The 17836-nt window shown below is 44.6% G+C and overlaps 1 protein-coding gene across 3 annotated transcripts in view; it reads right to left on the bottom strand.

Moving 5' to 3' along the window:
• Window positions 1-1670: 1670 nt before the first annotated feature.
• RHOH (ras homolog family member H) overlaps window positions 1671-17836 on the bottom strand; it is a 55160-nt gene continuing 38994 nt past the window's right edge. For 2 of the 3 annotated variants that reach the window (XM_054485685.1, XM_054485686.2), the window contains exons 2-3: window positions 6572-6692; window positions 1671-6227 (exon numbers count right to left, since the gene is read on the bottom strand). In XM_054485685.1, the coding sequence (XP_054341660.1) occupies window positions 5443-6018 (576 nt within the window). In that variant the 5' untranslated portion in view covers window positions 6019-6227; window positions 6572-6692 and the 3' untranslated portion in view covers window positions 1671-5442. The remainder of the gene's footprint in view (window positions 6228-6571; window positions 6693-17836) is intronic. The other variant, XM_054485687.1, reaches the window with a different exon arrangement.

Raw genomic sequence — 17836 nt, 5'->3', positions numbered from 1 at the left:
AGTATCCTAGGAATTCATATCTCTGCTTTAAGAAAGGGAAACTAAGGCTGAAAGACACACAACCCAGATTTTCTGACCCCAAAATACATCACAATTGTCTGGTCTCTCCACTCCCTCATCATGGCTTTTTATCTACCATTAGTATTGAGTTCCAGGTCAGGATGCATTTTAGAATCTACCAAAAAGCTAATGTAGACTTTAGGTTTAATCAAGAACTTTTTATGAACTTATAGCTCAAATAATTTTCAGAGCTTATCTTTTCTTGTGAAAACCTGCGTGACATCTTAGCCATTGATTATGTTTCTTTGCTTTATCTGGACAGATACAGTGTCAGGAAAAGTAGGTTCTTACTGTTGAGTTGTACTGACCCCATTCGACTTGTAAGCATTTCTTTCTCAGCACTGGGGCCGAGCACTCACAGAGCCCTGTCCCCTCTGTCATGTCATAACTCTACAGATGCACCAAAGTGAGTCCTTCCATCACATTTCATTCTGGGTAAAGGGCCCCTCCTAAGTATGTAATCCTTGAAAGAAAAGAGCCAAACTCTCCTCTTCCCTGTCACTTCCTTATTCAAAGGAAATACCTGAAACCTGAGGGGTGGAAAAGTGAGATAAGAAAAAGAGAATATTGGCCAGGCATGGTGGCCCACGCCTGTAATCTCAACACTTTGGGAGACCCAGGCAGGTGGAGCACCTAGGGTCAGGAGTTCAAGACCAGGCTGACCAACATGGTGAAACTCCATTTCTACTAAAAATACAAAATTAGCCCGGCGTAGTGGAACATGCCTGTAATCTCAGCTACCTGGGAGGCTGAGGCAGGAGAATCACTTGAACCCAGAAGGCAGAGGTTGCAGTGAGCCGAGATTGCACCATTGCAATCCAGCCTGGGCAACAAGAGCAAAACTCCATCTCAAAAAAACAAAACAAACAAACAAGCAAAAAATGAAGAGAAACAGAATATTGGCTGGGCACAGTGGCTAACACCTGTAATCTTAGCACTCTGGGAGGCCAAGGTGGGAAGATCGCTTGAGCCCAGGAGTTCAAGACCAGTCTGGGCAACATAGTGAGACCCTGTCTCTACGATAAATTTTAAAATTAGCCAAGTTTGGTGGCATGCACCCGTGGTCCCAGCTACTTGGGAGGCTGAGGTGGGAGGATCACTTGAGCTCCAGAAGTTGAGGCTGCAGTGAGCCATGATCACACCACTACACTCCATTATGGGTGTCAGAGCAAAACCTTATCTCAAAAAAAGTTTTTTAATAAAAAAAAGAGAATATTTCCCAAGCTTTTTATAACATTAAATCATGGTGTATTTCATCTCTGCCCATTTATATGCAATCAGCCTTTGGAATTATGCTTTAAATACCAAGGATTGGAACGGAGACCTTTGCAAATGATGGTGTTGTGCGACATAGGTGGGTCCCATTCTCATTGCCAGAAAGAAAAGGGCAGGACAAAGGTCAGACTTGGAATATTTTATTTAAAAATATATTTTTCCAGCTACTCGGGAGGCTGAGGCAGGAGAATGGCGTGAACCCGGGAGGCAGAGCTTGCAGTGAGCAGAGATCGCGCCACTGCACTCCAGCCTGGGTGACAGAGCGAGACTCCATCTCAAAAAAATAAAAAATAATAATAATAAAATAAAAATATATTTTTAAAAATACAGGCTACTTGACTGACAGGGGTGGAGCTGCAAGCTACATGAGGTCGGATGTGGCAAAGCCATTCAGTCAAGCTGCTCTGGGAGGAAGTGAGGCAGGGTGGTTTTGAGCAGACCCACTTGAGACTCCTGGGGCAGCCACTCACCTGCTGCATGGGCTTGGCCTTGTCACATCAACATGCTGAGCCTCAGTTTCCTCATGTAAGATGGGACTCAGTATAATGTGGGCCTACACACATGTGGCAAAAGAATGCTTCACTCGGTGGCCGGCACAGCACATCTGAAGCACTGAACAAACTTAATCAGGATGCTTCTAGCTTTCTTGTCACTCACCGCACTGGATTCTGCTGCCCAGTTAACTAGTCAGTGTAAAGTAAGACAGAATAGAATTGCTATGGATGGAATGTTTGTGTCCCCACAAATCTCGAAATGTTGAGGCCTAATCCACAGTGTGATGGTATTTGAAGGTGAGGACTTTGGGAGGTATTAGATCATGAGGGTTGAGCCCTCATGAATGGGATTATTGTCCTTAGAAGAAGAAACACCAGAAAGATGATCTCTTGCTCTACCATGTGAGAACACAGCAAGAAGACACCCATCGCAAACCAGGCAGAGGGGTCTCACCAGAACCCAACCATGCTGTCCCTGGCCTTGGACTTCCCAGCCTCCAGAACTGTGAGAGAGAAATTTCTGTTGTTGAAGCCCCCTAGTCTATGGTTTTCCACTATAGCAGCCCAGGCTGACAGAGACAAGAATGAGTTACCTGACCATGAAAATTAACTCTTTAATGTCATCAAGAACATATTTAATGCTGCTACTTGGAATAGTTAAGAATTGATATACAATAGTCTACAAAAGGTACCACAAATTTTAAAGTCTAAGAAAACTGTGTCTGCATCTAGGTAGACAAAAGTAAGTATGTGCTCATGTAGAACACACAACACATGGATTCTACCCATATGACCTATTTTTCTTCTTACCCCTGCAAGGCTGGTGAGGGTCTGCTTCCTTTCTATAACCACTGTGTGGCACAGAAGCCCAATTACTGTCTTTCTCTCCATTTCAATTCAACACAACTTTAGCTCCATTGCCTTCCCTGTGCTGAGCCCTGGGGACACTGAGGAGACCAGGAGGCAGTACTACCTTCAAGAACAGCAGTCTAGCAGGAAGACAGACACTTATTGGTTCCATTTCTTCCAGATTCCGCCACTGGAAAGGGTTTACACATAGATTCCTGGTCTCAGGTGTGAGGGTTCCCAGAGGGAGCTGTTAAGCTTGGCTCCAGCCAACAGGTGGAGGTCTCACCTGTGTGTCCTTGCCCAGTTGACAGCAAAGCCATTTGAGTGTGCCCTCTCTGGCCTTCCCTTCCTGCTCTGCTGCCACTGTGGAACCACCTCCTCTTCCCTCACTTAGGATCATGTACGGTGGCCCTTCCCACTTTCAGATACCCACCCCCATCTCTCTTCAACAAGAGAGAAAGAAAAGCCTGGGGGACAGCCCACTGCAGTGAATAGAAATTCCTTCCCACTGACATGTTAAATACTTCTCACCACAAAGGCTGGCCCTGAACACCCGCATTCGTGACTTAAGACTCTGTGTGTTGAGGGAGAAGAAGAGAATCCCAGGGATATCAGGGGATATGAGATCCCTTCCCCTCCCCTGCCTGGTCATCTTTCAAGCCCCCCAACCCTGAGCTGAGAACTAGAGACAGGGGCTCTCCAGTCAAGGGAGGCGGGTGACTTAGAGGTGAGTACAAGCCACGGCCTGGAGAGCTGAGAAGTCTGGGTGAAGGCAGCTGTGTCAGCCCCAGGGAACCGAGGCAATCCTCCCACCAGAGATCAAGACCCTGGTCCCAGGCCTTTTACTGGCTGTGGATAGGAGGAGAGAGAGAAGGAGAAAGCAATGTGTGAATGAGCACACATTTGGTTTTTGATACTGATTCTAGCTATAAGGAATTGACTACACAAGGAAACAGAGAAACTGATTTGGCTATGTCAACATAATTCTAATCAAAGTCATTTATGCCAGCCGCCTTACCTTTTGTGTGTAATAGTCACGTTACCCCATAACAATGATGTACCTTCATAAAGGTGGTTCAGAGTGTTTCCAAGTTTTGATTAGGGCAGTAATTGATTGATCTATCTAGGTGCCAGTCTTTGCAATTTCTTTCTTTCTTTCTTTCTTTTTTTTTTTGAGATGGAGTCTCCCTCTGTTGCCCAGGCTGGAGTGCAGTGGCGCAATCTCAGCTCACTGCAACCTCCACCTCCCAGGTTCGGGCAATTCTTCTGCCTCAGCCTCTTGAGTAGATAGAACTACAGGCATGTCCCACCACACCCAGCTAATTTTTGTATATTTAGAAGAGACGGGGTTTCACCATGTTGGCCAGGCTGGTCTTGAACTTCTGACCTCATGATCCACCCATCTCAGCCTCCCAAAGTGCTGGGATTATAGGCGTGAGCCACCGCACCCTGCCCAACCCAGCCTTTGCAATTTCTACCTTAAGTTATGTAGTCCTCTATTCTCAACTTTAACAGATGAGCAACACCATTGCTTTTAAACTATTCGATAGAATGGGGTTTGAGTTGTATGTGTGAGAGCAGGTTGTGTGCGAGTATGTGTGTGTCTATTTATTCAGTATTTCCCCTGATAACTTTCTGTTATCTGAGCAGTTGCTATATAGCTTTCTTTTTCCTGTGCTTGGAATTTGATTTTTCTTTTTTGAAGACTGTAAATTCTACCTTTTTTCCCTTACATACACATATATATGTAGATATCCCCCCAATAATCCTAATCAGACCTTACAATTCATAAATTATATTGCCACAACAGCTCAGTTTAGACAAATTTATAACAAATTTGTGAAATTAACAGAACTTTGAGCCCCCTGTCTTTCACAGGACCTGCAGTCGCCTGGGAACCACCCTACCAGAAGTGAAAGTGACACTCTCTTGCTTCTGTTCCAAGTCCTGTTGCCATTGCTTGGAGCAGTCTGATTCTCTACCTGAAAGACGGTGTTTCAATCAGTCTTGGTGAATGAGAGGAGAATATTTAGTGCATAACTGGAGTTGAGTGAAAGACAATATAATAAATAAATGAATGATGTTTTATCATTTCAGAAAAATATAGTGATAACTTTAAAATCATTAGGCAGTATTAGGATATCTTATGGAACTATATTTTATATCCAACGCTGAATAACAGGTAAGTAGAAAACAAGTTGCAAAGATTCATTTATGGTCATTTTTAAATTTGATTACCCATTTAAATCCAGCAGCCAAGTGGTTTCAACAGGCTTTCTACTTGAGGTGAAAATAATAACACTACAAACATATGGCAGAGCTTCGTACGAGCATTTCACTCACAGAGGAGTTTATGTTTTCGAGGATGTAGGAAAAGATTTTCCAAGTGTGAAAACTAAATATATACAAAAGCAATACATTTTGTTATTAGTTAAATAAAATGTGTCTTTAAATATGGAATTCTTTGAAAAACTCACTTCATCGTCCAAAATTATGGAGACTATTTCACTTTTTAAATCAAAGATGGAATATTCATTACAGTTCCCCAAGGGATTTTCTAACTGGCCCGGGCAAGGAGTTCACTTGTAGAGTGTAGTTAGTGAAAACATCCAGTGGCCAAGCCTCATCAATAACTGTATCCAAAAGGAGACGCTGCTTGGGGTGTACCCAGAGAAAACACCAAGCTTTCCTGGCTTCCCGGCCCTCCCTCTCCCCATTAGTCTTTGGGGCGCATACATAAGTGTTGTGTGAAGTCTTTTGGGGTTTAGAAGATCTTGCACTCGTTGATGGAGAAGAGCCTCCTTCTGTTTCGTCTCCTGGCCTGGTTGACGGCAGTTCGGACGGCGCACTCAAACACCTGCTGTACTCCCCGATTGCTAAGGGCTGAGCACTCCAGGTAGCCCTTGGCTCTGACATCCTGGGCCAGTTTCTTCCCTTCCATGGCATTGATGCAGGAGGCCCTATGGGGCCCCATCTCCCGCTGGTCAGTCTGGGTGGCCACCACCAGCACAGGGGTACAGGGCAAGTTGCTCCTGATTTCACCAATCCACTTGTTCTTCAAGTTCAGGAATGAGTTATGGTTGGCCACAGAGTAGCACATCAGCACCACGTCTGCCTGCTGGTAGGACAGGGGCCGTATGCTTCTGAAAGCATCATTGCCGGCTGTGTCCCAGAGGCCCAGGCTGATCTGGATGCCATCCATGAAGACGTCCACCCCCGTGTTCTCGTACACTGTGGGCTTGTAGGCCTCCGGGAAGGTCTCGGAGGTGAAGCGCACCAACAGAGAGGTTTTCCCCACAGCAGAGTCACCCACCAACACACACTTGATGGAACTCAGCATCTTCCCAGCCTGCTCTCCTACTCTCAAGTCCAGAATCCCAGGAAAAAGAGCTCTCAGTGGGCAGCTGCAGCACACGCCATTCAGCAAGGGGAATGCAAGCCAGGTAGGTCTGTGTCCTCAGGACCTCTGACGGCGATTTGCAGAATGTTACTTCTCCCTGCCCTTCCAAGCACAGTCTGCTTTGAAAACCTCCAAAGCCTAGTCTTCAACTGGAACAGAAAGAGAAGGGGGAAAATGAAGTCTTACTTTCTTTCTTGCCTTTTTTGAAGACAAGGGGCTTCCTCATTGGCAAACTGATTAAATGTGGGGCAATCTCAGTGTAGCCATCCAACCCCACTTGTGCAATCCACTCTTCCCCTCACAGGGAGAGCTTAGATCTGTCTTCCCCTAACACACACACACACACACACACCACACACACACACACACACACACACACACACAATGCCTCCCGGTCAAGAAGCAGAAGCTGACTTTATCTGTAAAATCACTCAAGCACTAAAAAGCACAAGCAACTGCTCTGATTGCAACATGAAAAAACCTCAGTAGCAACCTGGTGTGTGAAGAAGACGTTTCCAAACAGCTCTCTGTCGGCTTCTACTCCAAGAAGTGGCAAAGGCCCCGAGAGCGTTCTCCACGGCTTCAGTCTCTGACGGATCTAGCCACGTTGGAAACTGCAAGAAACAAGAATGTTATGAGCGACAGATACTATATGCATTTCTTTTTGTTTATTGACTAATCACACAGTCCTTGGTTTATGGGAATATGTGTTGTAATAGGGGAAAAGAAATTACTAGAACTCTAAAACTTTGCTGTGGTTTTTCCCTTGAGGTTTTTCCAAAAACTGGTAAGAGATGCAACAGACTGGCCTTAGAGTTATCTGTATCTGAAATCAGGCACTGTCACCTACACGTGGCTTTGAGCACACTGCTTGAACTCCACGCCTCAGCTTACACATCTGCAAGATTGTGATAAATTTTGGAACCACTTCTCAGAGATGCTGTGAGGATTACGTTATTTCTTTCTTTTAACATTTTTGGTGGCCATCTGTGTATCCTGAACTCCGCTATGCCCCTGGTTAAACAAAATAACTTGCTTGAAAGCAACCATATTCAGTGCCTGTCACTTAAACAGGACTGCATAAATGGGACAATCTGAATTTCATGAAAGGCCAAATAAATTCTCATTCAGTGCAGTGGGAAAGCTCCAGGCAATGAGCTCCGCTTTGGAGACAGTGTCGTGTCTGCTGCGGCACAATATCACAAGGCCAGCCCAGCTCCAGACGAAGGAAAAGTCTTTCAGACCAAAATTCAGAGTAAAGGTTATTACTGCAACCTGGGCTTGTAACCTCCCCTCCTTGGCGATCTTCCTGATGTATGTCGTGCAGGGCAATACAAAGCAAACCTACACGTCTGATTTAAAACATAATTTTTAAGTCACTTCTCTAAATCCTGGCATTCCTTTCCAAAACATTTTTTTTTCTTTTTCTTTTTTCTGAGACAGGATCTCACTCTGTCGCCCAGGCTGGAGTGCAGTGCTGTCATCACAGTTCACTGCAGCCTGGACCTCCTGGGCTCAAGAGATCCTCACACCTCAGCCTCCCGAGTGGCTGGGACTACATGTGTGTGCCACCACACCAGGCTAATTTCTTGCTTTTTTTGTAGAGACACAGTCTCACTATGTTGCCCAGGCTGGTCATGAACTCCTGGCCTCAGGGATCCTCCTGCCTCAGCCTCCCAAAGTGTTGGGATTACAGGTGTGAGCCACCGCGCCCGGCTGCCAGGACATTTTTATCCTCATCAACCCACCGTCTTTGTTGTTTAATTATACCTAATAGCCTTTGCCAATGAGTTAGCCAAATAAATAATTCACATGATACTCACATATTCGTGTTTTTAAACACAGGTAAGCCAGGTGACCTTGGCCAAATTACTTAACCTCTCTGAACCTTGGTTTTCTCATAAAAATGAAAATAAGAAAAGGACTTTCCTCATGTGATCATTGTAAGGATTCAGAATGTAAAGAGTCTGATTTAGCACAAAACCTGGCATCTGGGAATTATAGGAAGCCATCAAGTTATCCATTTCACTACTATCGGAAATGCCAAATACTGAATGTCCATATCGGAGGGACCACTTTGCCAAATGTTTACCTGGACTCTTTCTCCAGACTCACACCAGGTTACTGTCACACACCATGGTCATGGACCCCATTTGAGACTAGACCTTTGAGGAAGGACTCCTTGAGGGCTCCATAGGCTTTGGTTAAACTTTAGATCCTTAGACCAAGAGGCAACTTAAATATATGCATTTGTGACTTAGTCCAGAGCCAAGAGCTCTTAAGACATTTCTACGTTTTATTTTTTTAATTTAATTTAATTATCTTATTTTTTATAAATAGAGTTGGGGGTCTCATTATATTGCTCAGGCTGGTCTCAAACTCCTGAGCTCAAGCGATCCTCCCACCTCAGCATCCCAAAGTGCTGGGATTACAGGCATGAGCCACCGCACCTGGCCTTAAGTTTTATTTTACCCCAGTGTAGCAGGGCCAGAATTAGGAAAAATGTACACGCTTCGGGCATTTATTTATTTATGTATTTATTTTAATTTTATTTTTTTGAAATGGAGTTTTGCTCTGTTGCCCAGGCTGGAGTGTGGTGGCTCGATCTCAGCTCACTGCAACCTCCACCTCCTGGTTCAAGCAATTCTCATGCCTCAGCCTCCCGAGCAGCTGGGACTACAGGCATGCACTATCACACCCAGCTAATTTTTGTAATTTTTGGTAGAGACAGGGTTTCACCATGTTGCCAAGGTTGGTCTTGAACTCCTGACCTCAAATGATCCACCCGCCTTGGCCTCCCAAAGTGCTGGGATTACAAGCGTGAGTCACCGCACACAGCCACTGGCCACCTTTATTTATTTTTTGAGACAGAGTCTTGCTCTATCTCCCATGCTGGAGACAGAGTACAATGATGGTTCACTGCAGCCTCCACCTCCCAAGTGATCTTCCCACCTCAGCCTCATAGGTAGGACTATGAGCACTCACCACCGTGATCGGCTAATTTTGTTTAGTTTGTGTAGAGACAAGGTGTCACTCTGTTGCTGAGGCTGGGCCCGAACTCCTGGGCTCAAGTGATCTTCTCGCCTCAGCCTCCCAAAATGTTGGAATTACAGGCATGAATCACCACACCCAGCCCTTTTGGTTATTTAAATAAACTTTTCAATAAACTGACTGAGCTAAAGCCAAATTTCCTGTGTGAATATCTGCAAAAGGAAATTAATAAGGCATAACTGGTTTTTTGGGGGTTTTTTTGTTTGTTTTTTTTTTTGAGATGGAGTTTTGCTCTGTTGCCTAGGCTGGAGTAGAGTGGGACGATCTCGGCTCGCTGCAACCTCCGCCTCCCGGGTCCAAGCGATTCTCCAGCCTCAGCCTCCCTAGTAGCTGGGACTACAGGCGCCCACCACCAGGCCTGGCTAATTTTTGTATTTTTAGTAGAGATGGGGTTTCACCATGTTAGCCAGGATGGTCTCGATCTCTTGACCTTGTGATCTGCCCGCCTCAGCATCCCAAAGTGCTGGGATTACAAGTGTGAGCCACCGCGCCCGGCCATAAGGCATAATTGTTAAGGTCATGGGCTTCAAAGTCAGGTAGACCTGGCATTGAATCCGAGCTGCCCAACCGACTACCTATGGACGAACTTAGAAGATTTTCTTAACCTCCTTAAGCCTCAGTTTCCTCCTCTGTAAAATCAATATAATAATATTATATCTGCATCACAGGTTGTTGAGAGTATTAAGTGTGCTTAGAGCTTAGAGTGCAAAATTCTTTTATTTTTTTTCCTTGAGACAGAGTCTCACTCTGTCGCTCAGGCTGGAGTGCAGTGGTGTGATCTCGGCTCACTGCAACCTCCAACTCACGGGTTCAAGTGATTCTCCTGCCTCAGCCTCCCAAGTAGCTAGGATTACAGGCACCACCACCATGCCTGGCTAATTTTTGTATTTTTAGTGGAGACAGGGTTTCACCGTGTTGGCCAGACTGCTCTCAAACTCCTGGGCTCAAGTGATCTGCCCGCCTCGGCCTCCCAAAGTGCTGGGATTACACGCGTGAGCCACTGTGCCCGGCCTAGAGTGCAAAATTCTTAGCAGGTGCATAATATAAACATACTGTATGTACATAGTAAACACACAGTAAGTAGTCCCTATTAATAACATTCTCAAATAACAATTACTAAATATAATGATAAACAGTTATTAACTCTAAGTAGGTAATTTAAAGTAGCACAAAAGAGGTTTCTCCAGCAAAGGGTGTTCTGTGTGTCTCACACCCAGACATGGCTACAAAAAGAGAAAGAAAGAGACTCCTGTCTAAGCTTTGCTACCTAGAGAGTCAGAAAGGAGAAAAAGTCTCTGTTCAATCAAGTGACCCTCATGTGCCAGCCAGTTCTGACCCCAAGTGGCCCATCAAGTCAGCTTTCAGGGCCTCAGTTTCCCAAACTGTAAAGTAGTTTCTGATAGTTTTATTAAAACTGAAGCCAAAGTAGGAACATTTATTACCTGCTGCAGTGAATATGAAAACATAAACCGCTGCATTATTGTGCAGCAGTAAAGATGGATGACAAGCCTTGAGGAGAGGAGGAGCCTTGGCAGATGCCTAACTATGGAGCTGTGGGAGGAGGAGAGGTAGGGGAGGAGCTGCGGTCCAAGGCAGAGCCATACCCTATATGGACATGACAGATAATCTTCAGAATGGGTCACATGTGTCCAGGAGTGAGCCGCCGCGAGTTACATCATCAGCATGTAAGTCTGATGGGCTTGAATTCAGCGGAATTTCTCCTAAAGAAATTCCCCCTAAAAGGGCTTCTGGGTGAAAAAAGTGAGTCTTCCGTGGTATTTCCCAAGTGGCTAACTGGCAAGAGTGGCCCAAGTATGTCTCTTCGTACGGAAGAGTTACGAGAGCGTCATGGGTGATGACACTGAGTGGCCCTCCAGGCCGTTCTTCTCAGGCCTTGAATCAGATAGAATTAATGAGCCTTCACCTCCAGAGCCTCTGGGGTCTCCATAATATGATGCTCTTGCCCTTTTTCCTCTTTCTACCATTTTCATGAAAAGGGTCCCTCAACAGGCCTCCAGGGTTCACACGCACAGAGACAGAGGAGGGAAGGGAGGCTTCACGTTGCAAAAGCAACAGAGTTGGGCCCTTCTGCCCACTCTGGCAAAGAGACCAAGATAGACACAAGTGAGGGATTAGGGGAAGAGACATCCTAACCCATTTCCTCCTCCGGAGAACTGAGGCTGTTCAGTAGGAAATCCTGGTTTCCTTTTGGCCTCAATTCTAACGGCCGTGCTAACAGACACCCATTCTCCACCTGACACCCTCCACAGGCTCGCTCCGTGCCATCCTGTTGGCTGGAAAGACCTGCTCTTCACTCAGCCCCCAACTCCCACTCCTTCTGGAAAGCCTTCCTTGACCACCAGTGCTCCCCAGCCCCTGCCAGATCAGACGCCCCCTGCTGTGTTCCCAAAATACCTCTATGTACATTTGACATGGAAACCACCACTCTGCTGAAATGGCTCGTCTTCTCAGTTGTAAAATGGAATCAGATTTGCCCTGCCCTCTTCACTGGGAGCTCATATAGATCAGGTGGAAATGATAACAATACAGAAATAATTTCCGTTTGTACTTTTACAATACTTTGTACATTTGGAAATGCTCTCTTGTTGGTTTTGCGAGAAAGTCTTTTTAGAACAATACATCATAATATAGAGCTAAAGTGAAATTATGACTATTCTTAACTGATTGTTATTATTGCAGGGTTGAAGTTAGCTGGGCTTTGGTGGAGGCAGCTTACTTCAAAATGCTGATGGAATCCTCAGCTGTCTTTTTTAAAAAATGTGAGTCCATCGCCAGTTGGGGATGGCCTATCAATTACAGAGAATACATCTAAATGTCATCCTCCTCAAGGAGCTTTGGACAAAGGACCTGTGCTGGTAGCAGCTGATTCATTCACTAAGGAAATTGAGTCCACCATGAATCTCACACAATTAAATGGCCAGGAAGTCACCACGCTCCTCAGCAACCCATCTCTAGCCAGCACCTTCAATAGCCCCTTCATAGCCTAGCAGGGACATCACAGCAAAAGCAGGCCTTTCTCAGGATGGGTGAGCCCATGGGGGCTCCCCAGCTGGGAAGTGGGGCTGAGTGCTTTGTTCTTTTCTCTTTTCTTTTTTTTTTTTTTTTTGAGAAGGAGTCTCGCTCTGTCCCCCAGGCTTGTATGCAGTGGCGTGATATTGGCTCACTGCTGCCTCCTGGGTTCAAGTGATTCTCCTGCCTCAGTCTCCTGAGTAGCTGGGATTACAGGCATCCATCACCATGACCGGCTATTTTTTTGTATTTTTAGTAGAGAAGGGGTTTTGCCATGTTGGCCAGGATGGTCTTGAATGCCTGACCTCAGGTGATCCACCCACCTCGGCCTCCCAAAGTGCTGGGATTACAGGCGTGAGCCACCGTGCCCAGCCAGTGCTTTGTTCTTGTGGTGAAAGGGAAGCAATTCCAAAAACCTTAAGCAACTTTAGAAAAAAAAGGTGTAACCATCTCTAAACTTTTTCACTCCAAAATCTTACTAGTTTTCACTATCTAACAAATAGACACTTGTATATATCTTCTAAATATTTTTCAGATTTAAGCTTTTTAAAATTTCAACAGTGTCTTCACACTTGCTAGATATCAGCTAAATAGATTTCCGTGGTTTCAACAATTCCTAACTGCACAGCTATTCCTCATTGTCTTTGGGTTAGTTCCGTATTTCACTATAATTAGCTATATATATGTACATAAGTGCACGTGTAGAGATACAACTTTATGTACGTAAGGTATAGGTAAGTTACTTTTTTTTTTTTTTGAAATGGAGTCTCACTCTGTCACCAGGCTGGAGTGCAGTGGCGCGATCTCGGCTCACTGCAACCTCCACCTCCCGGGTTCAAGCAATTCTCCTGCCTCAGCTTCCCAAGTAGCTGGGATTACAGGAGCATACCACCATGCCCAGCTAATTTTTGTATTTTTTTAGTTGAGATGGGGTTTCACCATGTTGGCCAGGATGGTCTCGATCTCCTGACCTCGTGATCCACCCACCTCAGCCTCCCAAAAGTGCTGGGATTACAGGCATGAGCCACCGCAGCCGGCCGGTAAATTACTTTTATGTGGGATGATTTTCTTGGGAATGTATATATTCACAAGTGTGGCATTACTGGGTCAATGGGTCATTTTGTAACTTGATTTTACATTCATTGAACATCTTCCAAGTACTATACTGAGTACTTTGCACATATTATTTATTAATTGTTTTATTCATGTCCTTTAAAAAAGACATTTACTTAGGGTGTCCTGTGTGGCAGGCACTGTAACAGATTCTGAGGAAATAATCGTGAACAAGAGATGCTGTATTTTAGAGATTATCATGTCACAATCACAGAGGCTTCAAGAGGTTGGCAATCTTGCCCACAGTCTCACAGCAAGGAATGGCAGAGGCAAAGTTAGACCCAACTAGAGTCTGACTTCAAAGCATTGGCAGCTCCAAGTGTCACCAACACACACAGTAATTCCCATCAGCCTTCTCCAAGACATCTCAAACAAAGTTGTTTTCTATGCAAACCCAGTTTGAAGACATTTTTCCTAGCCACCCCTTTTTTTTTTCTTTAAGACAGGATCTTACTCCGTCTGTCAGGCTGGAGTGCAGTGGCACAATCAGAGCTCACTGCAGCCTGGACCTCCCAGGTTCAAACAATCCTCCTGCCTCACATTCCTGAAGAGCTGGGACTACAGTTGCGTGCCACCATGACCAGCTAATTATTTTTATTTTTTATTTTTGTATAAACAAGGATCTCACTATGTTGCCCAAGCTGGTCTCCAACTCCTGGGTTCAAGCAATCCTCTTGCCTCAGCCTCCCAAAGTGCTGGGATTACAGGCATGAGCTACTGCTCCAGGTTGTAGCCAGCTCTTCAGACCAGGTCTCTACTCCTATTCCCTTCCTACAAATAAACCAGTTCTTGCTTTTTCTTTTTCTTTTTCTTTCTTTCTTTTTTTTTTTAATAGATGAAATTTCACTCTTTTTGCCCAGGCTGGAATGCAATGGCACAATCTCAGCTCACTGCAATCTCCACCTCTCGGGTTCAAGTGATTCTCCTGCCTCAGCCTCCCGAGTAGCTGGGATTACAAGGTGCATGCCACTAGGCCCGGCTAATTTTGTAATTTTAGTAGAGACGGGGTTTCACCATGTTGGCCAGGCTGGTCTCAAACTCCTGACCTCAGGTGATCCGCCCACCTTGGCCTCCCAAAGTGCTGGGATTATAGGGGTGAGCCACCATGCCTGGCCCAGTTCTTGATGTTTTAAAGGACATCTGTTGCTTCCTGATCTGGATGCTGGTTCCACAAGTGCGTGCAGTTTGTGAAAATCCACCAAGCTGTATACCCACGTGGTGTTCACTTTCCTGTATGTAGATAAAACTTCAATTAAAAGCATTTTAAAAAATAAGGTTACCACCTTTGCGGTGAACATCTTCTCAAGTGGCATTTTATCTTAAGTTTTACTTGCAAGAGTTTATTTCACCAATCTGAATCCTATCTTAATAATTCCCCCTACTGTGTTGCTAATTGCTACAAATAATCACTAGATTTTCTCTCAAAACCACAAAAAGAAATCATTTTTAAGTCAGTGTACTTTCATACATAGATCATCTCTGTTTGAAACAGATTTTGTTCTGAAAGTTTGTTTGCAAGATGCTGGTTTGCTTGGCCAGGCACAGTGGCTCACGCTTGTAATCCCAGTGCTTTGGGAGGCTGATGTGGAAGGACCACTTGAGGCCAGGAGTTCAATGCCAGCCTGGGTAACATAGCAAGATCCTGTTTCTACAAAAAAAAAAAAAAAAAAAAAAAAAAAGATGCTGGTTTGCAACTTTTAACATAAGTTCACCAGAATAAAAAATGTTAAGCAGTATTTATATTCCTAAGCCTGAAGCATATTAAACCCCTTTATAGTTGAATTAAAACAAAACATTGCCAAGTCCTGAAGCCTTTTATTATTTCAACGTATTAAGCTCTGAAGCCTCTCTGAGCCGTGTGTCCTGCCCTCTGATCCCCAACCACACTGGGACTGTGGTCCCCTTCTCCTCCTCTGGTCCAGCAACTCTGCCCTGACTGGTCTCTTCCACTCCCAAGAGCACAATCAAGGAATCATTGCCTGAGGTCTAGAGTTCTTAGTCCAGTTCAATTTCAGAGTCAAATACAAGACTAGCCAGCTAGACAACTGCCCAGAGCACCCTTAGAACCTCACCTCAAAACTAAAGTGATGGGGAAATGCATTTCCTACTTCTTTTCTCAAAATAGTTAGAATAGCCTGAAAAACTGCTTGGAGTTGAGGGTGCAACCCCAAGAGGTGCGCTCAGGGAAGGACACGTGGTCTCTGAACTTCTTTTAGGGAATGTGGATCTTGTTTACCAAAGGACTCATGTTTTCTCAGTTGGGTATCTATCTCTGGGGCCTGAGCGGAACTGTTCTAGGAAAAAGAGAGCAAAAAGTCAAATCATGCCTATCTAATCTTTCTATAATGTCACGATGCTATAAAGTAAGGTTGTCAAACTATGGCCCATGCATGGCTGAATCCAGCACACCACCTGGTTTTGTAGGGCCATAAATTGAGAATTGTTTTTACATTTCATTATTTTATTTTCTTTTATTTTATTTATTTTATTTTATTTTATTATTTTACTTTACTTTATTTTATTTTATTTGAAAGGGTGTCTCACTCTGTCACCCAGGCTGGAGTGCAGTGGCATGATCCCGGCTCACTGCAACCTCTGCCTCCCAAGTTCAAGTGATTCTCCTGCCTCAGCCTCCCAAGTGGCTGGGATTACAGGTGGTTTTTACATTTTTTAATGGTTAAAAAAATCCAAAAGAGGAAAATATTTTATGACATGTGAAAATTATATGAAATTCAAGTTTCAGGTTTCACAAATAGCATTTTATTGGAACACGGTCATGCCCATTCATTGACATGTTGCCTATGACTGCTTTCTCGCTGCAACATAAAGTTGCAACCAAGCCTAAAATATTTTCAATTTGGTCTTTATACAAAAAAGCTTGCCAACCCCTACTAGACAGAAAGGTAGTTCAGAATAAGAAGGGGCATGTAGACCTGGGGTCAGGCAGGCTTGGGTTTGGCTCCAATGTCTGCCACTTAAATGTGTGACCTTGGGGCAATTACTTAACCTCTCTGAGCTTTGGTTCCTTTGACAACAAAGTCAACTAAGCATAGTGTCTACAGCACGGATTCTGGAACCATACTGCTTTTCAGCCCCACTGGCTATGTGATCTCATAAAGGTCACTTAATTTCTCTAAGCCCCCCTTCCCTAATTGAAAATAGGCAATAATAATGGTACCTACCTGGGGTGAGTTGATTGATGGTATTATTTTTAATAATAAAAATAAAAATAAAATAATGGCACCTACCTTACAAGGTGGTTGTACAGAATTAAATGGGTAGTGCATGTAAACCACATTGAATAGTGCCTGGCACAGAGTGAGTACCATAGAAGTATTTACCATTATTATCATTTACCTTGAGGGGTTGTTGTAAGATGGTTCTGAGCTAGTGTATGTCATGAGCCTAAAACAGTGCCTGGAATAGAACAGGCACTAGCAAATAGTAGCTGCTACGATGATGATGATGATATGAACCAGTACTACAGACACACAGGAGAGGGAGCATTAATTCTCGAGATGAGAGAAAGGAGTGGTGATTTGGGAACCCTGCATTTAAAAGGTGACAGCTGATCTGTAGGATGAGTAAGATTTTGATAAGCAAAAGAGAAGAAAGGCTTTGGGGGTGGGGAGAAGCATGTGCAAAGGCCCAGGGGCATGAAAATACATGTTTGATTTGCGGAAGCAGAAGAAGTTCAGGGAGGTTGCACTGTGGGCTGCTTAGTGGGGAGCAGGAAGTGGCCGGTGGAGGGATTATGGGAGATGAGCCTGTGATTTAATACAATCCAAGGTTGCCTTCTGCTCATCAGCAGCCACAGCACACTATTAGCTCCAGCTGACTCCAGTTAAAATTGGTTAACAGACAATTAAAATTCCTGGGTCTTTGGCATATAAAACTGTTACTAGCCAGGCACAGTGGCTCCTGCCTATAATCCCAGCACTTTGGGAAGCCAAGGCAGGAGGATCACCTGAACCCAGGAGTTCAAGACCAGCCTGGGCAACATGATGAGACCCGCCCCCCCCAACCCCACCCCTCACCACCAAGTCTACATTAAAAAAAAAAAAAAAAATTAGCCAGGCATGGTGGAGCATGCCTGTAGTCCCAGCTACTTGGGAGGCTGAGGCAGGAGGATTACTTGAGCCCAGGAAGCTGAAGCTGCAGTAAGCCATTATCACACCACTGCACTCCAGCCTGGGTGACAAAGCGAGACCCTGTCTCAAAAAATAAAAAAACTGTTACCAATCCATTCTCTTTTAACTTAAATGTTACTAACCTCTTTGAGCACCTACTCTGTGTCAGGCATTGAAGCCAAGTTAAAGAAGACACAGCTTCTGCCTTCAAAAAACTTACAGTCTAATGGCAACACCAGACATAAACTTCAGCAAGGATCTGAGGGAGGAACAAATAAAGTGCCAACAAAGCGAAAAAGGTGCTACCTGCAACTAGCAGGAATCAAGGAAGGCTTTGTGGAGGCCATGATATTAGAACATGACCCTTAAAACCACTGAGCTTGAGATGCACAGAGAAGAAAGAGAAACATGAGCAATGAAGGAAAAACCTAGGG

The sequence above is a fragment of the Pongo pygmaeus genome, chromosome 3 (genome assembly GCF_028885625.2).
Source record: "Pongo pygmaeus isolate AG05252 chromosome 3, NHGRI_mPonPyg2-v2.0_pri, whole genome shotgun sequence".
NCBI classification, from domain to species: domain Eukaryota; kingdom Metazoa; phylum Chordata; class Mammalia; order Primates; family Hominidae; genus Pongo; species Pongo pygmaeus.
Note: the sequence above shows the minus strand (reverse complement) of the source record. Positions and strands in the feature narration are given on the sequence as shown.